Genomic DNA, 25,880 nt, shown 5'->3' on the forward strand with positions numbered 1-25,880 from the left:
TGAATGTCTAAGCCCATGCCCTCAACCATCTACATGGTCAAGAACAACAACTGAATGGGAAGATCACAACCATCAAATTCTCATTCAAGTCACACACCACCTTCCTGACTTGGAAATATATCATTGTTCCTTGTTAGGTCAAACCTCTGGCCTTCCATATATATCAGGACAGTGGGAGTACTTACACCATACAATCTACAACGGTTCAAGAAGCTGACTCATCACAGTCTTTCATGGGGCAAAGTAGAGTTTGTTGGCTGGACTAGCTTTTATTCCCTATCCCTAATTGCCCTTGAGAAAATGGTGGTTAGCTCTTTTCTTGGACTACTGCGATCCATGGAGGGCAGACATTCTCACAGTGCTGCTAGGTAGGTGGGTTCAGGAATTTGACTCAGTAATCATGAAGGAAAAACAGGACAGTTCCAAATCAGGAAAATGTGTGGCTCGGAGGGGAACTTGCAGGTAAGTGGTGATGCTCCCATGCATCTGCTGCTCTTGTCCTTCGAGTCAGTAGAGGTTGGAAGGCGATGTTGAAGAGGTTTTGGGGAGTTGCTGTAGTGCATCCTGTGAATGGTACACAATGCTCAGAGCGTGTGTCAACAGTGGACGGACTGAACTGAAGGTGGTGAATGGAATGCTAATCAAGTGGGCTGATTTGTCTTGGATGGTGTCAAGCTTCCTGAGTGTTTCCCAAGAGTGGTTCATTCCTGAAGAAGGACTTATACCCAAAATGTCGATTCTCCTGCTCCTTGGATGCTGCCTGACCTGCTGCGCTTTTCCAGCAACACATTTCTCAGCTGTTTCCCAAGAGTACCAGCAAAGTGAACATCCCATGGATGCATGAAAAATTATACAAACTGCAGGAGTCTTGATATCTCCTATGCTGGATCAATCAATCAATCAAAGTTAGGGGAGGAGTGAATACAAGTGACTGAAGTACTCTTGGATCAAGAGGGAAAATATAAAGTGGCATTCCTGCTTGTAATTACTGTTTCACCTTTCCCACGTGAACAATGGCTTTGGATAAGCTGGAGTTCATTGTCAAATTTGAAACATCTCCTGGGGCAATAGTGGCATCCCTGCCATGAGGAAAACGTTCTGGATTTGTGCACCACCCTAGGATTCAATGGCCAAGGAAGCTGCATTCATAAGCAGATTGATTATGAACCTGTAAACCCTTCCAAAACCCTGCCAATGGCAGGCAGTCAGAGCAGAAAAATTCCTGGTCAACTACATGACAGGAATAACACTGGAACCTCCACCATCACAATCCATAGCCCTGGACTACAACATGTATATAAAAGTCACTGCAACCTGGGCTCCATGAGTGAACTGCAACATACAATCACCACTGTAGTAAGTCAGCTTGGCACACTGACTGGATAGGCACATGGGAAGGATGGCTATTTGAGGCTTTTTCATACCCTATCAAGTATTTGCATCTCTGGGTGATGCTGTGCGTAAAGGAAGAACATGAGGAAAAATTTGAACAACATGGTTATGTTAAACCTGGGGAAGTTAAATAATTACATAGAACCACATTACATGTGTCAGCACTGACTTCATTAGTTCCATCTCGGGAACTGAGTAATGAATGTGCTTGTTCTTTTACCGATGTTATGATTCTTACGTTGGCATTGAGATAATTTTAGTTTCTTCTAACTAGAACTATCCGCAAAAAGGTAGACAACACACAAAAGTATGCCATGTAATCATTCCAGTAACTCCTGTCCATTTGTCAAACCACACTGTGTATTATATATATAGCATAAGTACAGGCTGGGAGTTATAATCTCCTGCACCATTCCTCCTGATTTGCGGGTTATTTTTCTGCCACTGTCATTCGATCCTATTCACCACACACCGTCTCGGGTAGAAGACAGTGCTGACATGCTCCTTGATCTCACACAGACCTACCTCTGATCCTTTCGGAAGCTTAAGAGACCAGGGTGAATGGCTCCCTCCCTGTTGTGAAGGGCCTGAGGCCTGGTTCCCTGTGACGCCCTCAAAGTCTATTGGCAAATCCAGGACTGGCGTTGTTGGATTATCATAGGCGTGAGAAAGTCTTTTCCAATTTCTCCCATCCAGAAGAAACTTGTGTAATTCTGTGTGACACTTGGAATTATATTTCTACTCAAATAATAATATCTGGCACATTGTTTAATTGCACATTTTTTCCTCTTTCAGTTTTATTCCTTATTGCTCAAGTGACGTCTGGAGTGGAGCATCCCCGAAATCTGAGAAAAGTATGTTCTGGTTTGGTTCTATGTTGTTTTAAGCAGAATGTATTTCTATCAAATTTATGTAGGGTTGCCAAATGAATAAGTTCATTACTTGGAGTGACACTAAGCTATACACATGTGGAAGGTCCTAGTCTGATAGTTGAATTCAGTTGACTGACTATGTCCAGGACAGTGACATGGACATTGCAGACCACCATAGTGTCTGTAACTAAAGTTCCAACACTTGATTGTTGTTGAGTTACCAGAATTTGAAAGCCTGCATGCATTGGGGCAGAACCTGATTTACGTATTATGCCTCTGAGGTCCAGCAGCTTACCAATGGTCACTGAGATGAATGACCATTTTGATGTGGTATTGGAGGATCTGTGAATTTAGCTAATTGAACCAAACAAGCTTACAGTCAAAAGTAAGCAATCTAACCATTTAAATAAGAAGGATGGCAGCAGTACCAGTGATCAGAAGTCTTGCCATGAAGACCTGACTGGTTTTCTAATGCCATTTAAGAAAAGAAACCTGCAGTTCTTATCCCAACAGGTCAGGAGAAATGCCGTCTGAAGTGACCTGAAGGTTACCTGGTTGCCATCACTTTCTGGCTAACAACTGTTACTTTTACCAGTGTCACTTGTAGTAAAACATTTGTCAGACTTGCACAGGTATTTTGTTAGAGCAACCTATGATTAATCCCATTGCCCTGCTGTCTTCCCCAGCCACTCTGCTCTTTCCCTGCTTCAAATTTATATTCACTCCTTCCCTTTTAAAGGTGCAATGGCCTTTATCTTAATAACTCCCTTTGGTAAAACATCTTTCTTTGTAAATAAAGTTTTCTTAAACTTTTGTCAGTTTTATTTCAGTTTTAACTAGACTAGGTATGTAAGTTAGGAGAAAGTTAGGACTGCAGATGCTGGGGATCAGAGCTGAAAATTTGTTGCTGGAAAAGCACAGCAGGTCAGGCAGCATCAAAGGAACAGGAGAATTGACGTTTCGGACATAACCCTTTCTTCAGGAATGAGGAGAGTGTGCCAAGCGGGCTAAGATAAAAGGTAGGAGAAAGTGAGGACTGCAGATGCTGGAGATCAGAGCTGAAAATTTGTTGCTGGAAAAGCGCAGCAGGTCAGGCATCAGCCAAGGAGCAGGAGAATCGACGTTTCGGGCATGAGCCCTTCTTTGGGCTCATGCCCAAAACGTCGATTCTCCTATTCTTTTAATGTTGCCTGACCTGCTGCGCTTTTCCAGCAACACATTTTTAAGCTCTAGGTTTGCAAGTTAGCTCGCTGAGCTGGAAGGTTTGTTTTCAGACGTTTCATTGTCATACTAGGGAACATCATCAGTGAGAGTTTCTGGTGAAGTGCTAGTGGTATGTCCCATCTCACTATTTATAGGTCTAGGTTTCTTAAGGCGGATGATACCATTTCCGATTTTTTTTCAAGGTAAGGTAGATAGGATCTAAATTGATGTGTTTAATTAATGGAGCTCTGGTTAGAATGCTATGCCTGTAAGAGTTCTCGTGTGTGTCTTTGTTTCGCCTGTCCTCAGATGTTTGTGTTTTTTTGGAGGAAGGGGGTGATTAGATTAGATTCCCTACAGTGTGGAAACAGGCCCTTTGGCCCAACCAGTCCACACTGACCCTCCAAAGAGTAACCCACCCAGACCCATTTCCCTCTGACTAATGCACCTAACACTATGGGCAATTTAGCATCGCCAATTCACCTGACCTGCACATCTTTGGACTGTGGAATGTGCAAACTCCACACAGACAGTCACCTGAGGCTGGAATCGAACCTGGGTCCCTGGCACTAGCCACTGTGCCACCCCTACTGTTGTTCCAGTCAAAGTGGTGTCCTTCTTTGTCCGTATGTATAGAAACTAGTAATAGTGGGTCGGGGCCTTTGGTGGGCAGTTGGTGACAAAATGTCTGAAAACAAACCTTCAGGCTCAGCAAGCTAACTTACAGACTTAGCATCAACTTGAGCTACAAACCTTCTCAAAAAATGCTTTAAATACACCCTCTCCATTCATTTTACTAAAACTCTTCAATTTTTATAAGTGAACATTAAATTTTGTTTATCCAGCTCTACCTCAGTCGATAAAGTGCTGTAACTCTTGATCACCATTGCTCTCTAAAGACCTTTCTTAAAGGTTGGTGTGCGTGGATGTTTTCATATTAATCACATGTGGGACATGGGTGTTGCTGGCTGGTCAGCATTTATTGCCCACCCTTGGTTGCTCTTGAGAAGGTAGTGTTGCTGGAAAAGCACAGCAGATCAGGCAGCATCCAAGGAGCAGGAGAATCGACATTTCAGGCATGAGCCTTTCTTCAGGAATGAGGAGAGTGTGCCTAGCAGGCTAAGATAAAAGGTAGGGAGGAGGGACTTGGGGGAGGGGCGTTGGAAATGCAATTGGTGGAAGGAGGTTAAGGTGAGGGTGATAGGCCGGAGTGAGGGTTGGCTTGGAGAGGTCAGGATGAAGATTGCAGGTTAGGAAGGTAGTGCTGAGTTCAAGGGTTGGGACTGAGACAAGGCGGGGGGAGAGGAAATGAGGAAACTGGAGAAATCTGAGTTCATCCCTTGTTGTTGGAGGGTTCCTAGGCAGAAGATGAGGTGCTCTTCCTCCAGCCGTCGTGTTGCTATGGTCTGGCGATGGAAGAGTCCAAGGACCTGCATGTCCTTGGTGGAATGGGAGGGGAAATTGAAGTGTTGAGCCACGGGGTGGTCGGGTTGGTTGGTCCCAAAGGTGTTCTCTGAAACGTTCCTCAAGTAGGCAGCCTGTCTCCCCAATATAGAGGAGGCCACATCGGGTGCAGCTGATGCAGTAAATGATGTGTGTGGAGGTGCAGGTGAGTTTGTGGTGAATATGGAAGGATCTCTTGGGGCCTTGGAGGGAAGTAAGGGGGGAGGTGTGGGTGCAAGTTTTACATTTATTGTGATTGCAGGGGAAGGTGCTGGGAGTGGAAGTTGGGTTGGTGGGGGATGTGGATCTGACAAGGGAGTCACGGAGGGAGTGGTCTTTTCGGAACATTGACAGGGGAGGGGAGGGAAATATATCCCTGGTGGTGGGGTCCGTTTGGAGGTGGCGGAAATGACGACGGATGGTACGCTGTATATGGAGGTTTGTTGTCTGGTAGGTGAGGACCAGTGGGGTTCTGTCCTGGTGGCGGTTGGAGGGGCGGGGCTCAAGGGCGGAGGAGCGCGAAGTGGAGGAGAGGTGGTGGAGAGCATTGTTGATCACGTCTGGGGGGAAATTGCGGTCTTTGAAGAAGGAGGCCATCTGGGTTGTTCGGTATTGGAACTAGTCCTCCTGGGAGCAGATGCAGTGGAGACGTAGGAATTGGGAATATAGGATGGCATTTTTACAGAGGGCAGGGTGGGAGGAGGTGTGGTTTAGGTAGCTGTGGGAGTCGGTCGGTTTATAGTAAATGTCCGTGTTGATTTGGTCGCCCGAGATAGAAATGGAAAGGTCTAGGAAGGGGAGGGAGGAGTCTGAGACGGTCCAGGTAAATTTGAGGTTGGGATGGAAGGTGTTAGTAAAGTGGATGAACTGTTCAACCTCCTCGTGGGAGCACGAGGCAGTGCTGATACAGTCATCGATGTAGCAGAGGAAAAGATAGGGGATGGTGCCAGTGTAGCTGCAGAAGATGGACTGTTCCACATATCCTACGAAGAGGCAGGCATAGCTGGGGCTCATGCGGGTGCCCATGGCTACTCCTTTGGTTTGGAGGAAGTGGGAGGATTGGAAAGAGAAGTTTTTCAGAGTGAGGACCAGTTCAGTCAGTCAAAGGAGGGTGTCCTGTGTCGCCAGACCATAGCAACACGACGGGTGGAGGAAGAGCGCCTCATCTTCCGCCTAGGAACCCTCCAACCACAACGGATGAACTCAGATTTCTCCAGTTTCCTCATTTCCCTTCCCCCCACCTTGTCTCAGTCCCAACCCTTGAACTCAGCACCACCTTCCTCACCTGCAATCTTCTTCCTGACCTTTCCACCCCCACGCCCACTCCGGCCTATCACCTTCACCTTAACCTCCTTCCACCTATCGCATTCCTAACGCCCCTCCCCTAAGTCCCTCCTCCCTACCTTTTATCTTAGCCTGCTTGGCACACTCTCCTCCTTCCTGAAGAAGGGCTCATACCTGAAACGTCGACTCTCCTGCTCCTTGGATGCTGCCTGACCTGCTGCGCTTTTCCAGCAACACATTTTCAGCTCTGATCTCCAGCATCTGCAGACCTCCCTTTCTCTTGGAAGGTGGTGGTGAACTACGTTCTTGAACTGCTGCAGGTTGTGTGCTGTTATTTAGGGAGGGTATTCCAGGATTTTGACCCAGGTTGTCATAATTTGATTTGGATTTGATGCCACTCAATGACGAATAGCTACTAGCAGTCACTAGGAAAAGGTTAAGTAGGAAAATTTGACCTTGAGTACCCTGCACTAGTCAGTACCTTCAGGAGAGAGAGAGGAGACAAACTAAAAGATGAGACTCTGCTGTAACACCCAGAGGAAACCCACGCAGACACGGGGAGAATCTGCAAACCCCACACAGACAATCACCTGAGGCTGGAATTGAACCTGGGACCCCGGTGCTGTGAGGGAGCAGTGCTAACCACTGAGGGACTGTGCCACCTTCACTGGTCTTCCACTCAAAGTGGTGTCCTCTTTTGTCTGTACGTATAGAAACTATTCCATTGTGGTATGCACTCACCAATCATTGCTTATTGTTTGTTGTAGGTGCCTATGCTTTCATGGGAGCGCTGATAATACAAGAAGTTATCAAAGAATTGTTGACTAAAGGTCTGGAAAATGCAAAGATTCTCCTGCTAGCTGGAACCAGGTATGGTGCTTGGGTTTTCAGGGTCCCAATATTGAGACTCCTTCTCTTAGAAATGTGCTGTGATATGATTAAATGTTCCTTGAGTTAAAAGTGAATTACATGCAGAAAATTGTATTCAGTCCCTGCAATGGGAATGATGTTGGTTGGATTCAGACCTACTTTGGAACTCACACACCACCCAAGGTCATTAGAGATTAAATTCCATTCCATTGTAGCAACTTGATAAGATGAAATGAGGTTGTGGATTGACTAATCATTGTTGTAAATCAACGAGTTAACAATATTTTCTTTTACCATTTCTTTCTATCAACCTTCTTCCATGTTTGTCCCTTCTGTAAGTTTTGAGCTATTAGCTTCTGTCTCAGCATAATTCCACGTCTTTGTTCTCACAGCTAAATTACTCTACTTCATGCTGAAGTTCAGACAGGAAATGTTGATGAGTTTTTTATCCAATAATCACGCAGCTAACCTAAATATCTGTATACGGTAAAAAGGGATATGGAGCCAAGCAGGTACATGGATGGTGTTAAGACACAGATCTCATGTGAGCTCACTGAAGAAGAGCAGAACCTGGTCAGAGGGTTAGTGGCTCTGCTCCTGTTTGTATCGTCACACTTTCAACAGTCATCCAAATAGAAAACAGAAGTGAGAGAGCTGAATGATTTCTTACACTCCAGCTTGAGATAAGATTTTGCAAACTGTCTTTTTTTCTTTCTTGTCTAAAGTTTGCTAATTTAGTCTGTCGGATTAAATTAAAATTCATCCTGCTAATGATTACTTGGTTACTCATTGCCACAGCCAGCTTAAGTATTAGGTGAGCTCACCATTACTGCTTTTCTCATTTACACTGTTAGTTAGATCAGTACTTATGATGTTATCAGGACCCTTATGGTTCCAATGTGCCTCAAATCAACCTCCCCAAGCTGGGATAAAACAGTGCTATTGAATTGTCACGGGGGGGGGGAATGTGGAATAGAATAGATAACCTGGTAAATATTCTTTCCTTATTTTTACACTTTTAGCAACCTTGTAGTTTCAGTGTGTAGGATTTCGTAAATCATCTGTGCCCGGGAGAGTATGCAATTTGCTGTGTAGCAGAGGGCTCTACGTTTCTCAGAAATCATGATTTCAGCTGCCCCAGATGTCCCGCCACATATTCCTGACAATTCTGTCCCTTCTTCTTGCAGCACAAACGTTTAACAATTTGAGTAATTGTTCAGCAGACGCAGCGTAAGCAAAACAAAATACAGACAGGAGGCTGAAAACTTTGCTGCAAGTTGCTGGCTTAAAATTTCTTTCCATTGCCTGAAGAGACGTAGAAAAGCTGTGATGGGTTTAAATGATCCTATAATCGCAGTCAGGCAACAATGGAGGCACACATTAACTGCTAAGTATTCTGATATGGTACATATTTCTCAGGGGAAATAAACACAGCAGTTCACCACTCAACCCCTCTTCTCTGTTTCACTATTCAATTAGCTCAATGTCAATCTATATCTTTACTCTATCCATCTTCCTTGGTTTCTCTAGAATGTAGAAGATTAAGGGGTGATCTGATCAAAGTCTTCAAGATATTAACAGAAAAAGACAGGGTAGGTAAAGATAAACTATTTCGAGTGGTTGGGGATCCTAGAACTAGGCGTCTTCATCTAAAAGTTGGGGCCAGGCGATCAGGAGAGATGTTAGGAAGCACTTCTACACCCAAACGGTGGGAGAGGTATGGAACTCTCTTCCACAAATAGCAGTTGATGCTCCATCAGTTGTTAGTTTTAAATCTGAAAGAGATTTTTTTTATTGAGCAAAGGTATTAAAGCATCTGGGTCAAAGGCAATTATGTGGAGTTAGGCCACAGATCAGCCATGATCTCATTGAATCGAGGTACACATCTAAGGGACAGAAAGGTCTGGGCCTGTTCCTATATACTGTATTCATTAAAATGCTTCTATAAGTCCAAGTCACACTTCAAACAGATGGATAAAGGAACAAAGGCAGCTCCCAGGAACATAAAATATTGGAATCAGGAAGTTTTGAGAATCTTAGCTGGCGTCTTTGTTGACTTTCTAAGTGCTGAATGTTGTTGTTTAAAAAAGAACATATGACATGACAGAATACATTTTGACCTTATTAAAATCGTGCATGTTTTAAGAACCTTGCTACAGGATATTTGCTATTGTAAAGAATAGGTTGAAGTGTTCATCTCTTGCTTGGAAAAATAATGTGGAGGTGCCGGTGTTGGACTGGGATGGACAAAGTCAGAAGTCACACAACACCAGGTTATAGTCCAACAAGTTTATTTGAAAGCACAAGCTTTCAGAGCACAGCCCCTTTGTCAGCTGATGAATGGGCAGTTCTCTGAAATTTTGTGATTTCAAATAAACCTGGTGTTGTGTAACATCTGACTTTGGAAAAATAAATTCAGGCACTCATTCCAAATACAAAATCAAAATGTCTGTAAATTTCATTTGCAAAATAGGCAAAAGGTTATAACTTTTAAACCTGAAGGACAACTTTGTTGTAACATCAACAACCTTTTGAAGGAATGTTTTGTGAGAACTGATGAAATCAGTTTGCTGAAATTGCCCTGGAATGAGCAAGAAAGTAGGAGTAGCACATGGCCTTAGCGTTAACATTATCAGAACGGACAGTGCAGCTTCTGTACAGTAATTGAAACACGTAGAAACGACTCAGTAACGGTGCCCTGAAACTTGTTCCTGTGTTCAATGAGCAAAATATAATTCTCTTTGCTTGCTTTGGCAGAGTTAATGATCTATGTGCCACAGGAAAGGGCAGCATATTAAAACCTCAATGTGTTCATACAGTGTGACTAAAGACACTTTATGGTTTGATGCACATTTACCAAATCAAATAGAAAATAATTCCATGGAAATTAGATACAATGGAAACATACTTGTGACCGCTGTAATATCCTTGTAGATCCTAGAGCTTTAATGGTTTTTCTCTTCCTTCATCATACTGATGTGACTGAGGTTAGTAGTTAAACAGAATAGTTCTATGTGACTCTCATTGTTGATGTTCAAATACTCTGTGCCATCTAACTTTAATCTTGAGTACAGAACAGCTAATCTAACACAGAAATATAGTTGCGCTTCTATTACCGTCATTCTCTGATACTGCAAATTGTGACATGGGGGCATACTTGTAACTTTTAATTGGTTAGAATACTTTGGCAACATGGTATCAGCTGTTCCAAGAAGTGAACACTTTGCTCTTGTATCTGATATTGTAACTCACTGCGCTGCCAAATCGAAAAACGAGAAACCAACGTTGATCAAAATAGACATGACGCAAACCAATAACTAAAATGTGACTGCAGCTAAGTGAGGATCGGTAACTAAATATACCTAAGTAAAAACCTCCAAGCGGATAAGGAAGAGAGCAGGAAGGAGCATGTATAAGGAATGGATTTCTAATTACAAGCGATATCAATTCTTCAAAAAGTAGATTAGGAAAATGTTTCACTTTAAAGGAGGAAAGACTTTTTACAGTGTATTCAAGACTGTTTTCTATGTTACTAGTCCAGCAAAGAACACTATTTGATCTGTTCATGTGTAATGAAATGGAGCAAGTAGGCCACATCAAGTTAGGGGTGCATTTGGGAAGTGGTGACCACAATATAATTAAGTTCAATACAAGAAAAATAAAGAGCAAGAAAAGTGACAGGCATATGTATTTGACTAGGGAAAAAAAAACAAATTATACCAAGATTAAAATGGATGTGGCCTTGATTAAAGGGAATGAAAAATTGGCAAACATAACTGTATTTAACAGGAAATATTTAAACAGGAGACAGAAAGAGTACAAATTAACTATATTCCAGTAAGGCAAAAAGGATGTGTATCGATGATTAGTAGGAAAAGCAGGCCGCTAAGAGATGAAGAGACCAGTTTGTAGTGGTGTGTGAGGGAATGGCAGAAATGGTGAATAATTCATCTTTGCTTTCACAGAGGAGCTAGTGCTGGGATTACACATCTAGATGAGGTGGGGTTGGAAAATTGGTGGAGATTATAGTTTAAAGAGAAATGACATGAAACAGTTATTCTAAACTTAAGACAGACAAATCATACAAATGTGATAGATTTCACCTGCAGATCCAGAAGAAAGCTAGGAAAGAAATGACTGAGGAGTCTGACTATAATTCTCTGATGAGTTTGAGTCATACAGTATGGAAACAGACCCTTCGGTCCCACTAGTCCATGCCGACCATATTCCCAAACTAAACTAGTCCCATCTTGGTTCTGCATTTGGCTCATAATTCCTCCAAACCTCTCCTATTCATGTACTTATCCAAATGTATTTTAAATGTTGTAACTGCACCTGCATCCACCACTTCCTCTGGCAGTTTATTTCACACACAAATAAATCACTCTCTGTAAAGGAGATGCCCCTCATATCGTTTTTAAATCTTGCTTCTCTCACCTTAAAAATATAACTGTTGGTTTTGAACTTCCCCACCCTTGGGAAAAGACCCTTGCTATTCACCTTATATGGCCCTCATGATTTTATAAACCTCGAGAAGGTCACCCCCTCAACCTCCTACACTCCAGTGAAAAGTCTTCCAATCTTTCAAGTCTATTTTTGTAGCACAAAGGAACAAAGGGAATGTGTCCACAGGGACAGAGAGATGGGAATGTGGGCTGGTCATCCGGGAGTTTTGTTTCTCCTTCTCTCATGTTGTTTTATTTATTGTACCCGAGTTACAGTTCTTTAACCGTTAAATCCAGAAGGTGGAAAACAAGAGTGGGGGTAAAAAGAAGTTTCTTTTGACTGGAAGAGCCTTGTCCCATTAGGCATTTATTAGTGAACTATAGTATCTTGCATTTAAGGCAGTGCTTTCTAAATATTTTCCCTCTGTGACTCCATTTCAAGACTTCGCCAATCGTCATGCTTATTGAAACAGTGAGAACTTAGAGACTGGGGTTCAGGGAGATTAGGTGGATGGGTGGTTGGTGAGTTGCTCTGACATTGGGTGACCTGATAGTGTGGCTGCATAGCTGTTCTAACCTGGTCAGAGCTCCAAATTGCTGCCTCAAGGCTGCAGACAGATAGGGGCAGCAACACAGGAGAGAAATACCGCCCATGACAGATCTTAAAAAGAAACAGAAAGAGCTGGAGAACAGGTCTGGCAGCATCTGCAGGGACTGAAATCGATTTAACATTTCAAGTCAAATATGACCATTCTTCAACATTAGTCAAGAGTGTGTTGCTGGAAAAGCACAGCAAGTCAGGCAGCAACCAAGGAGCAGGAGAATCGACGTTTTGGGCATAAGCCCTTCATCAGGAATCCCCCACCCAAATATCGACTCTCCTGCTCCTCAGATACTGCCTGACTTGCTGTGCTTTTCCAGCACCACACTCTCGACTCTGATCTCCAGCATCTGCAGTCCTCACTTTCTCCATTCTTCAGCATTAGTTTACTGGTAGGAAAATGTCAACCAAAAGATTTTGGAAATAAAAATAGAAAACATGATTAAAATGGTAAAATTTTAAATGAGAATGCAGAGAAGTGGGAGCATGACTTATTGAAACATGAATAAAGGTGGCAACCTGACTGGAATTTAATACCTATTATTTCTCGTCCATGGGATGTGGGTGATGCTGGTAAATCTAGCTCTTATTGCTCATCCCTAATTGCTGTTGAGAAAGGTGTATTGCCTTCCTGAGCTGCTGCAGACTGAGTGGTGTAGGTGCTCTCAGTGTAGGCAGTGAGGGATTTCCAGAGTTTTGACCCAGTGACAGTGAAAGGACAATGATATGTTTCTAAATCAAGATGATGTGTGACTTCGAGGGAAATCTGGAAGTGGTGATGCTCCCATTTACCTGTTGTCTTGCCCTTCTACCTGGTCAAGTTCAAGGTTTTGGGCAGTGCTGTTTAAGGACCCTTGGTGAGTTACAACAGGGCATCTTGAAGATGGTCCACACTGCATCCACAATGCACTGATGGTGGAGAACGTGGACAGTAAAGATTATAGAACGGGTGCTGAACAATAAGGCTGCCTTGATTTGGAAGCTGTCAAGCTATTTTGGTGGCTTTTGGAGCTGCACTGATCTGGGCAAGTGTAGAGTATTCCATCGCATTCTGACTTGTGCCTTGTAGGTGGCAGACAGACTTTTGGGATCAGCAGCAGAGACACTGGCTACAAAGTACTCAATCTCTGACCACTTCCTTAGCCATAGTGTCAATATGGCTAGTTCAGTTAATCTTCTGGTCAGTTATGAAGGTCAGGATTTTGATGGAGTGAGATTTGGTCAAGATAATGTAATAGAATGACAATGCATGTGGGTGCAGATCCCTTCATTACGTGAGAAATTTGTGAATGGAACCAATACTGTGCAACCATCAGAAAATATCCCCATTTCTGATACTTGAAAAGGAATGTTATTAATGAAGCCACTGAAAATGGATACTGTCCTGAGGAACTCCCCCAGTGACGGCGATAAAACGGTTGGGTTCCAACAACCAGAACCATCGTCCTTTGTGCCCAATATGACTGAAAATGATGGTGCCCCTTTACCCTGATTCCCATTGATGCAATTGTTACTGTCGTTCCTTGGTCAAATGTTGTCTTGATGTCAAGGGCAGTTATTTGCTCCACTCCTCTGGAATTCAGCTCATTTGATTTGATTTGTTGTTGGCACATGTACCAAGATACAGTGAAAAGTGTTGTTTTGCATGCTCTAACAGGTAGATCATACCCATACAAACAGCAGAATACAGTGTTACAGACACAGAGAAGGTGCAGAGAGCGAGAGAGAGATCAGAATTAACATGTGAGAGGTCTGTTCAAAATGAGAAGAAGTTGTTCTTGAATCTGCTTTAACATGTATTCAAACTTTCATGTCTTGTGCCTAATGGAGGAGAGTGGAAGAGAGTATAACTGGGGTGGGATGGTGTGATGGTCTGGGCTGCCTCCAGAAGTCTATGTAGTTTCTTGCGGTTGTGGGAACAGTCGTTACTGTACCATGTTATGGTGCATCCAGATAGGATGCTTTCTATGATGTATCTACAAAAGTTGGTAAGAATCATTGTGTATATGCTGAATTTCCTTAGCCTTCTGAGGAAATAGAGGCGTTGTTGTGATTTCTTGACCGTTATGTCGATGTGGGTGGACCAGGATAGATTGTTGGTGATCATCCCTCCCAGGAACTTGACCCTCTGGACCATTTCCGGAAGACGGTTGCAATGGTCAGGAGTTGAGAGGCCCTGGCAGAATCCAACAACTGAAGAAGTTATTGTTGGGTAAGTGGCAGATGTTTGCACCATCAATGATATCTCCCATCATTCAGATGATGATTGAGAGGGGTCTGGATTGGGAATATCCTATGGTTGTGAGTTGGCACGGATCAAGTTTTGAATCTTTGTATAGTTGATCATGATGGATAAAAGTCAGCGGGGGGAAAGTCCCTTTGGATGTGGTGTACAGAGGTTTCAGAAATACCTTTATATAGGTTTATCTGTAGGCAAACTTGAAAGATTTGCTCCCTGAATGAAAGTGTAGTAAAAGTGGCAACATGGGTGCATAGTTTCTATGACGAGACAATAAGCATTGTCAACATTGATTGTTGTTAGATATTTCAATGAGAGAAATTCAATAAAGAATCCAGTCAGCTTAAGGCAAGCTGGATTTGATAATCGAAAAACAGTCACCCATTTTTATCATTCCATTTCCAACAAAAGAAATTGGCAAAAATGGGAAGTTACACGTGAAGGCAGGTCAGAAGTAAGTTAAACCTTTTGCTCAGGTAAAGTGCTCAAGTAACTTTTCACACATTTATTATGACAGTGGAGGCTATATCAAGTAAATTAGTAGCACTGAAGAAAGAAAGATCTGTACTTACGCAGCACATTTCATGACTGATGGAAACATCAAGAGATTTTATGGCTAATTAGTTTGTATAGAAGGGTAGTCATTGTTTTACACAGGAAAATGACAGCCCATTTTTTTCACAGCAAGCTTCCATGAATGGCAAGATGATAAAGACTGGATAATCTATCTTTGTGCACAGTGGGGGTGAATTTGTGTTGAGTGTTTGGGTAATTCTTACATGGATAGCTTTATGTGGTGTCTCAGAAGGTTTTGGGAAAGTATTGAGTGAATATTGAGACAGAGGGGGTTCAGATTGACGTCAAAGGGATTCCAGTTTACCCAACAGCTTGAAATTTACTCAGTGATGCCAGTGCCAAAAGTATGAGTGCAAAATAATTGATCTCCTTTTATCTCTATTTGCTCTTTATGGAATTTTGGCAGGAACACTAAAGCAAAAGCAGATGGATTCTGTACCCTGGAACATGGAACCACTTTATGGGCAAAACTTTGTAGTTCTTCCAGCTGCAGGTTGGCACCTCTGGCTGCTTGGAGTCATAGATGTTGCTAGAGACAATAAATATTGTTTGAAGAATTTTATGGACGGTTATAAAAAGCAAAATGCTCAGCAGGTCCTGATTACAGATTTTTAACCTGAGGCATTGCGCCTTCCTTCCTGTTTCCACAGATGCTGCCTGACCCACTGAGTATTTCCAGAATGTTCTGCGTTAGTTGTAGGAAAGCTTTCATGCCCTATGTTTTTGAAGTTTTGAGGGATTTTTGTGACTGTTATTTTTTGCCCACGTCTGCCCTCTCTCCTCTGTCCCTCGTCCTTTCCACCTCATCGCTTCCTCAATTCTCTCCTCCCCTCCCCCCCCTTCCCCAACTCTCTACGTTTTCTTTTTCTCATCTCTCCGGGCAATGGCTCATTCCAAGTCAGTCTGGAGGAAGCTAACGCCCTTCAGTACTTGGCCCAAGTTAGTGGCTCCTCATCTGAGAATTTGAGTGGGGAGCATAGGCAAGCTATTCTGTGGGGGTATTAGAGATATCCGTTCCTCATTGGCCATGCATACACTTGAAGCTGATTTTAGTACCTCAAGGAGCTGCACTGGTTGTGTTCAAGCACAAAGCAGGAATTGAAACATGGTTCAGTTCAGCATTGGGAGCTGTATTTAATCACTAGGAAACACAATGAGCTGTGCTTCTGCGGTTTGCCCCATCTGAAAAACACCAGGGAGCTGGTGAAAATATTTGAAACGACATCAAGGCAGAAAGGTTATGTCAGCACACCCTCTGAATCTCTTTTGAGACCTTTTACAATCATTAGAAAGAGGGCATGTTGTTCCAGCATTACGGGCTGGATTCAAAGCAAGGTCCCACAGATTAAAGGGGATGCTCTGTTACCCACTGTGCCACCCAGTCTTTGATTATGTTTATTTTTATTGTGGAATTGCTATTAATGGTGGGGTAACCCTTTCCATAGGACAACATTGTTTTATGTGGCTGTGTTGTAATCACTATTATTACTATTATGCAATTAAATGTAAAGACATCTGAAATGTCAGAGACTGCTTTTGTTCATTAATGCAAAACTCCCAAGTCCGATTCTCCCTAGCTGATTTGGAATACCTTCATTTGAAAAAGCTCCAAGAATTAATGTCCGCACATCCTCCAATCTGAGATTCACAGTGATGGAATGTGGGGTATGGTGAGGGGTGGAGTGGGATGCTCTTCGGAGGGTCGGTGCGGACACTGTAGGGATTCTATAATTCCAATGAGTGGAAGTGAGGACAGCGAACAAGTAGACTGTCTTGATTTCATCGATTCAAGCTTTAATATTCATGTATCTTGGTGAAGGTCAACAATAACTTCTGATTAGGAAGAAAGCTCAGTTCTTCATTGTCGTGAATTGAATAACAATCCAAGGTTCGTGTTTGATAATTAAGCATGAAATTTATAAGACTCGTAGTTTCTTGGAGTTTGTGATGTCACTTCTATGAATGTATGTGACATGTGACATAATTCAATCAACTGACAGAATTGCACTTGGATATTCCAACCTAATGCTGCCCATTACAGCTGGTAGACACACATTGAACAGGAGTCAGGAGAGTTGTTTTGATATTTCTTTAAAGGCGACTAGAGCACAGCCGTCATCATTCATTTCATTACAAAACGCAAGCACGTCCTTTAATTACTGAGCGGTACCTCAGCTGGTTCTTATTCCTCCTCTCGTTTGCTGCACTGCCATTATTTTCCTGCTAAGAATTAAGACGACATGATTCAATCAAGAACAACCTAGAGTGAGGTCTACAGTGCGATACCATTTAATGAAGGGAATCAGAGCTTAGTTGGAGCATTTCGGAATATAATGGAATGATGTAGACGATGGATGGTAGGGGCAAACAGATGAGAAGGAGATGAAGATGACCAACATAGGGTCATTGTGATGTGAGCTGGTACAGAAGCTTAAACATCGGCCTTTCCCATTTTACTTCCTTGTGTTCTGCTTGTGTTGCTGAGGGAGACTTCAGGCTGTTGTTCACTCATTTTATGTGCTGAGTAGAAATGGGTTGTTGGTTCCAAGATCCAGTTCTGCACATCTGTTTTAGTAACATGATGAATGTTTTGCATATTAAGAGGTTCAATTTTTTCAGGCGTAGGACCTGGATAATTGGTTATGTTTCTGAGTTGTGAGAAAGTGATTTTATCATAGATTTTCCATGTTGATAGAGTTTGATAACTATGAATGAATATCTACATAAATAATCATTGACTTCTTTCACATAAAGAAGCATTTTCAATCATACAGCACCTATCATGACCTGAGAATATTGCAAAGCTCTTTTTATAGCAAATGAAGTGTAGTTGCTTTAGGAAGTGCAGTTACTGTTGTAACATAGGGTGTTATATTGAGTTAAAGAGTGTGATGCTGGAAAAGCACAGCCAGTCAGGCGCGAGAGTCGACATTTCGGGCATAAGCCCTTCATCAGGAATTAAGTATTATATCGACTATAGTTAAAAATCACACAACACCAAGTGATAATCCAATAGGTTTATTTGGAAGTACTAACTTTCAGGGCACTGTTCCTTCATCAGGTAGCAGTGGAGCAGGACCATAAGACACAGAATTTATAGCAAAAGATCCCAGTGTCCTGCAACTGAAACAAAATATTGAACAAACCTAGATTGCTGTTAAGTCTTTCATCTTTTAGAATGGGTTGCAGGTTTTGGTTCATTAATATGTAAATCCCAGACCTTCTTTCCAGTTACATTCTGTGCCATATGATCCTGCTCCACAGCTACCTGATGAAGGAGCAGTGATCCGAAAGCTAGTGCTTCCAAATAAACCTGTTGGTCTCTAACCTGTTGTTATGTGATTTTTAATTTTGTCCTCCCCAGTCTAACACCGGCTCCTCCACATATCGAGCAAATAGTAACTTGGTACTGGCTGAGTTTGTGAAAAGTGATATATAAATACAAGATAATCTTTACCTTTCTATATTTTCTTTGTCTCCATATTTGCAATTAGAACATAGAACATAGCAAAATACAGCGCAGTACAGGCCCTTCGGCCCTCGATGTTGCGCCGATCCAAGCCCACCTAACCTACACTAGCCCACTATCCTCCATATGCCTATCCAATGCCCGTTTAAATGCCCATAAAGAGGGAGAGTCCACCACTGTTACTGGCAGGGCATTCCATGAACTCATGACTCGCTGAGTAAAGAATCTACCCCTAATATCAGTCCTATACCTACCACCCCTTAATTTAAAGCTATGCCCCCTCGTAATAGCTGACTCCATACGTGGAAAAAGGTTCTCATGGTCAACCCTATCTAAATTATTTTTCCTTATTTCCTTACAGAAACTAAACTTTTATTTAATATATAATATGTGTTATCTTATACATATTAACACATTTTAGACACAAGATATAGAGTCATAGAGACGTACAGCATGGAAACAGACCCGTCGATCCAACCCATTAATGCCGGCCAGGTATCCCAATCCGATCTAGTCCCACCTGCCAGCACCCGGCCCATATCCCTCCAAACCCTTCCTAATCATATACATCTTTAATAAAACTCCCTCACGTAGACTCAGAAGCTCAATAAGTAAACTAACTTGTTATAATAGTAAAGTCTGGCTTTCATATCAATGAATGTGGTCTTAACAAACGGGGCTGTTTCAGGCTGTTAGCAGGTGCATTATTACCTGCCGTGCTTTTCCAGCACTCCACTTTCGAGGTGCATTATCGTCCCTCACCTTAAAGTGGACAAATCCTGAGGGAATGACAAACCATCTCCATCTTTCTGCTCCAGAGAATGATCACACTCTCAATGTCACCATACATTCAGCCACATTTTGCACCAACATCTCAAATACCGTTTGTAGCAAGTTAAAAAAATGTAATCAATCCCTCCTCTCTGAAGATGGTGCTTGTTTAAAGTCTTGCTCCACCCTTCAATTTCAGCCATTACTATGATATTAGCAGAATCCACTAATTGTCTAAAGGCAAGAGTCTAGAGTCTGCTATAAGACTGGGTGATTTTTGAAGAGTTAAATGAAGCACACCCTTTAAAGCAGATCTTTGATCTTGCTGAGGTGTCCATACTGAATTAACTGAATACATAGGGATAGTCTGAAATGCAAAGTCAGTTAGGCTTTACGAATTCTGGAGTTTAGCTATGCTGGTGACTCCTGATTGCTGGTCCTCTGTTGCACGATCAATATTTAAATAACTCACTGCAGTCTAAATAATCGCAGAACTGTCTTAATGTATTTTTAAAGAAATAAACCAACTTGTTTAAACATGTAATGATGCAGCTCTTACATCCTGAGAGGTGAGTCAAACCTGAACCTGCTGACTGAACGGTCTGTTTCCATGCTGTTCGTCTCTATGACTCTATATCTTGTGTCTAAAGTGTGTTAATATGCTGACCAAGAGATAGGGACATTACCCCCTGCACCGCAAGGTCATCTGTTAGATATTTTCAAATCGATCTTGTTTAGATGTGTGGTTGGAGCAGTGGGACGTGAAACCAGGCCTCCTCTGTCAGAGGTAGGGACACTATCACTACACCATAAGAACACTTGCATCAAATATCTTGATCTTCTCTTCTCTGAAGTGAAGAATTCCATTTTCTATTTGCGTTAACTACAGTATGTCATCTTTGGAACCACTCTCAAATCATTTCTGCATTCTCTTCCATGCCTTCGTATTCTTCCTAAACCATGCTGGACACAGTATTCCAGTTGAAGCCAAGGCAGAGCTTTATAAGAATACATCACTCTGCTTAGCTATATGCTTCATGACTCTAATTAAAAAGCTGAGGATCCCTGGTGATGCCTTTTTACATCTTCTCAACCCGCCCTGCCACCTCGGTGATTTATGCACGTACAGCTGCCGTCCCTTTACTCCTTTAGAGTTAGACCCTTTGTTTTATATCGCCTCTCCTCATTCTTCTGTTCAGACCAAATCATATTGCTTCGCACTCCTCTTTATGCAAATTCATCGGCCATGTGTCCGTCAACTTCACCAATCTGTGAAAGTGGCACCATGCAGATTGAATTTAGGGTTACTCAGACTCGCTCATTGCTAATCAGTTTACGTCACATTTTTCATGTAGGCGCTTCAGATATTCTGTATCTTTGTTGCCGTTTTGTTTTATGGCCCATGTGGTCCTAATTATCTCCTTCTGGGTCCCGTGACTCTCCAGATGTGGAAAAAAACACAAACCAAATAAATAAAGCTTGAAGCTGCTCTCCTATCATCCTATCCTGACTATTAACATTCCAGCCCCAAATAGAACTCATTTAAAGGATCTGGTGCACAATTTGAGGAGGGTAAAATATAGAAGGGGTCAGTGAATGTAGTGTCTTCACAGCTCACACGGTCTCCTTACTTTGTCAATCAATCTTATGTCAGTAAAGAAAGGCGTAGTGCATATCTTTAGTGCGGTAATAATCCCTCTTTAAAGAAATTGAGCTGTAATAGTTTTGTGTTTTGCCTTTTTGCAGTCGCTACATTCTGCAGCAGCTCAGATTCACTGGCACTGAGTTGCAGATTTCGTTCTGAGGGTGTGCAGAATAGGCAACTGAGCTCTGTCCTTAGTTATCAGAGCTTTTCCAGTCAAGCAACATCAGCTCAGAGGAGTAATGCTGTCTGAAGCACTGTCAGGAAACACAACAATGACTCAAACCAGCAGTACATCTGGTTAAATGTAAACACACACATGGTGTTGGAAGTAATTGTATAAGAATGGATTTGTATTTTAAAATGGAACATACAGTGCCAGTTACGGTGGAGAATGTGTGTATTTTATGGTCATGTTGTGGAAGTGCCAGTGTTGGACTGGGGTGGACAAAGTCAGAAGTTGCACAACACCAGGTATTAGTTCCAATGGGTTTATTTGAAATCACAGTGCTGACGTATTATATAGGACATTCTGTGTTGGGGAAGCAGTATTCCCTGCCTGAGCACGAAAACCCTTGAAAGTTGGATTTGGAAGAATTATTACTATTCTTAAGTGTTTTGGATAAAAAGTTAAATTTAGGTCCTGCCGACTGTTTTGGGATCTAAGAGATATCATGCTATGTTTTCAAAGAAGAGCAGTGTTGTCCTGGTCAATATTTATCCTTCAACCAGTACGTAACAATCAGAATATCTGGCTATTATCATATTACTGTGCATGGGATCTTGCTGCGTGTGCCTACATTGCAACAGTGCTTACACCTCAGAAGTAATCTATTGGGCTTCAAGATGCTTTAGGGGCACCTTGAGGTTATGCAAGCCCCAACACAAATGCATGTTTTTCAAAAAAGAAATCTTATCTTTTGTTGTAAAGTTGTTCATGGGAGCGTTTGTCTGTCTGACTAGTGCTGGCGGGACAGGGGTGCTCCTGAACGTAGACAGAGTGGCCGAACAGCTTGAAGAGTTGGGAGTCCATGGAGTGCAGGTTCGCGGTCTGGCTGATTCAGGCTGGTTCCTGGACAACAAACAGTACCAGAGGACTGACTGCATCGACACAATATCATGTGCCCCCACAGAAGCGATCAAGAAAGGAATAAGGTAAAGACTTCTGTTTCTCTTGTGAGTTTCCATCTCTCAGAGCGTCCAGCTGAATAGGTTAGTTCTGATATATTTCTTGGTCATTGCATTTGGTTAGCAGCAGTAAGTCCACGACATGGGGTAACATATTGACTAAAGCTACCTGAGTATCATCGGGCTGGATAAACTTCTGTCAATGGGTGGAATCTGGGCTCTCACTTATAATATGGTTAAAGTACTCATCTACAAAAATGAAATTATCACTGGTATACCTGACAACGAGGATTAATATTTATATCTCTACATCTCTTAATGAGCAAAAGGCCTTGGGATATATACTTCAGAAATGTCTTTATTTTTAGGAAAATTAATTTAACTAACTATTACAGGAGGTATCCTGCAATGATAGATCATGGGGTGGCGTCTCGAAAGAGCACTCTGAGTGCAGAAGTTAACTTCCATCAAAGTTCACCATGTTCTTCTACGAAAAGTACTTACATGTACTCAACAGTTTGCATCACCATGAAAATTATTTTTTGACAAGTTTTTGAATAAAGGATACTCTGCACTCAAGCAGTTCAGAGACAGTTCACTTATTTCTGAGATTGGAGAATTAATTTAATGAGGAGGGGTTGAGCAGGTTGAGGGGAGCCGAGAAGACTGAGAAGTCAGACATATTGGGACACATAAGATTCTAAAGGAAGTGACAGGTGGATGCTGAGAGGACATTTCCTCTTCTGAGGAAGTCGACAACTAGGGGACACAAGTTAAAAATTTAAGACTGAGGCAAGGAGGATTCTTTATCCCTCAGTGAGTTGTGGAATTCTCTTCCCTCAGAGAACAGTGGAGGATAGTGTGTTGAATGTATTCAAGGCTGAATTTTATAAATGCTTGTTCTCGAGTGTTGAGGATTATGAGGAAATGAAATTAAGTCCACAGTTGGATCAGCCATGATCTTATTGAATGGCAGATGGACCATTCCATGTGTTCTTATCCAAAGTATCTTAGCCATTCATTTTTTAATTATAGGCATTAACAGCGAATACCATAGAAAATGGACTAATTACTGAGAGCCACTTTCTGCTGATTTATTTCATGTCATCTACTTTTCATTGAAACTGAAAAGAATCCAGAGGAATTGTAACTGCACCAAATGAAGAGTAGAAGGGGACTTTAGAGACTAAGGGTGTGCAGCCACAGTTGGAGAATGGAGTTAGGGTTAGGGTTAGTTATGATCTCTCTTGAAGGACAGCACATGCTCGAGGGGGTGAATGGCCCATTCCTGCCCAAATATTCTACTAACAACATGATTGGGTTCATTTGTTTCCCTGAACTGTTGCAGGTCCTCTTAGACCACACAAATGCCTCAATTTAGTCGGAGGAAATCCACCCCTTTCCTTGGGTATTGGACCCAAATTCTTGTCCTTGAGTGATGGTGTGAAATGATTAAAACATCTTCCATGTTTTCAGATACTGGAATGGAGTTGTACCTGAACTTTGCAAGCAGCAGTTCAGAGGAGGAGAAGAGTGGAACTGCTTCTTTGGATACAAGATATATCCAACATTAAGAAGTAAGATTTAAATAAAAAACGTAACAATATCAAAGTCTGTCTGATCAATAAGGCAGGCTCAAATTATCCGGAGTTACCCTAGTCAGTCATCTCAGCTTCAGGGTGTCTCTGCAGGAGTTCCTCAGTGTAGTGTCAGGCCTAACCCATCTTCAGTTGCTTCATCAATGACCTTCCCTCCATCATAAGGTCAGAAATAGGGATGTTTGCTGATGACCGCACAATGTTCAGCACTGTTTGTGATGCCTCAGGCACTGAAGCAGTCCATGTTCAAATGCAGCACAACCTGGACAGTATCCAGACTTGGGCTGACAAGTGGCAAGTCACATTCACACCACTAAAGTGCCAGGTTATGACCATCTCCCAAGAAGAGAGATTTGCTTTTTGGTACTCAATGGTATTACTGTTCTTGAATCTTCCATTTATCAGCATTCTGGGGGTTACCATTGACCAGAAACTAAAGTGGACTAATCATAAAAATACTCTACCTTCAAGAACAGGTGAGAGGCCAGGAATTCAGCAGTGAGTAATTCACTTCCTGTCTCCCCAAAGTGTGTCCACTATCTAAAAGACCCAAGTCAGGAGTGTGATGGGGGAGCTCGAACAACACTCATGAAAATTATCACCATCCCTCACAGCAGCCTGCTTGATTAATACCAATTCACCAACTTCAGCATTCATTCCCTTCTCCACCAACACACACACAGCACCAGCAATTGACAAGATGTACTGCAGCAACTCACCTTCAAAATCCACAACCTCTATGACCGAAAAGGACAAGGGCATCAGAGACATGGGAACACTGCCACTTGCAGGTTCCCCTCCAAGTTCCTCACCATCCTGACTTGGAAATACATCATTATTCTTTCACTGTTGCTGGGTCAAAATCTCTCCCTTTGTCAGCGTCCCTATGCTCTCCAAGACAGCAGCAGTTCAAGAAAGCAGTTCACCATCACCTTTACCAGAGAAATTAGGAATGAGAAATAAATGCTGACCCACACACTGACAGCTACATCCCATGGACAAATAAAGAAAAAAATATCTGGTAGTAGGGGTCTCAAATTGCCCTCAGATTTCTCAAAGGTAAATTTGCAGTGAACCCAGGTTAATGATAATTAACAAAGGGGTCAGTTGTAAAGATGGAGAGAATTTGTTTTATGTAAAATGTTTCGATCTGATGCAGAAGACTGCTTGAAACAAATTAAGAAGTAGTCTTGAGAAAGAAGTTAGTTAAATAATGAAGGGAAAAAGTTTTGAAGGGTAATACAACAAGAATGTAGGGATGGCTGATGAACTAATTGATTATTACCTTCAGAGCTCCAACACAGGTATGATTGGCTGAATATTCTCCTTCCATGTTATACAAAACCAGAAAACTTTGTAACCAGAGTTTTAATGAGTAATAGGTTTAAGATTCTTTCACTTGACTGGGACATCCAGATTTTATTACAGCAAATCCTAATGCACAGACCTTCACTGGGACCTGAGGTATTTCCCAGAGGATGTTTTATGGAGAAAGGTCACAGAAAATCTGACTTTGTTCTGTTCCTTCCAAAGGCCCGTTGTTTGTGGTCCAGTGGCTCTTTGATGAAGCACAACTTACCGTGGATAATGTGCATCTCACAGGGCAACCAGTTCAAGAGGGACAGTGGAACTACATTCAGAACCTGGGAAGAGAGTTGAAAAATACTCTTAAGGACGTACCGTAAGTTTTGTCAGTTCTGTGACCTTGTTAAATCTCCTTGTTTGGCTCTGTTTAACATCTGTCCCAGGTTTCAGTAGTGGGAGGGGGAGCTGAAGTTTTTGCCTCCCTCCCACACAAAGGGCGTGTGCCTGGAGAAGCCGCCTGACTAACCAGTGAGTTCCTCGCCTTACACCCTAAATAGAACAGTCTCCACATGAGGACTTGGATACATCTGGAGGACGTGTCTGGAAACTCGGAAAGACAGAGTTTCATTAAGAGTATGCAAGGCAGACAGACCTTGGGGTTCATGGATATAAATGTTTGAAGGCAGGAAACCAAATTGAGAGAGTGCTTGAGGAGGTAAAGGGCACCTCAGGCCTCATAACTGGAGCTGATCAGTAGAAACAACAAAGTTGTGCTGGTTAAACCACATTTGAAGGGCTGTTTCCAGTCTTGTTCAGTACACTGTAGGAAGAATGTAAGGTGCTTTAGAGTTTGCAGAAGAGATTTACCAGAATGGTTTTGTAGATGAGTGATTTTAATTAAAAGATTAGTTTGGACAAACTGGGTTTTTCTCACTGGGGCAAAGGAGATTGAGGGGAAATTAATGGAGGTGTGAGGAAGACTTTTGTTTCCTATTGAGTGGCAATGACCTAGAAATTTTCCTAGTGGGAGATTTGGTGGTGG

General features: G+C 42.3%; 1 protein-coding gene across 1 annotated transcript in view; it reads left to right on the top strand.

Annotated features, from left to right (window-relative positions):
• notum1a (notum, palmitoleoyl-protein carboxylesterase a) overlaps nt 1–25,880 on the top strand; it is a 70,649-nt gene that overhangs the window by 11,661 nt on the left and 33,108 nt on the right. The window contains exons 5-9 of the mRNA XM_060844464.1: nt 2,188–2,246; nt 6,962–7,064; nt 21,771–21,962; nt 23,412–23,512; nt 25,067–25,214. Coding sequence (XP_060700447.1) covers nt 2,188–2,246; nt 6,962–7,064; nt 21,771–21,962; nt 23,412–23,512; nt 25,067–25,214 — 603 coding nt within the window. The remainder of the gene's footprint in view (nt 1–2,187; nt 2,247–6,961; nt 7,065–21,770; nt 21,963–23,411; nt 23,513–25,066; nt 25,215–25,880) is intronic.

This window comes from Hemiscyllium ocellatum, chromosome 25 (genome assembly GCF_020745735.1).
Source record: "Hemiscyllium ocellatum isolate sHemOce1 chromosome 25, sHemOce1.pat.X.cur, whole genome shotgun sequence".
Taxonomy (NCBI): Eukaryota; Metazoa; Chordata; class Chondrichthyes; order Orectolobiformes; family Hemiscylliidae; genus Hemiscyllium; species Hemiscyllium ocellatum.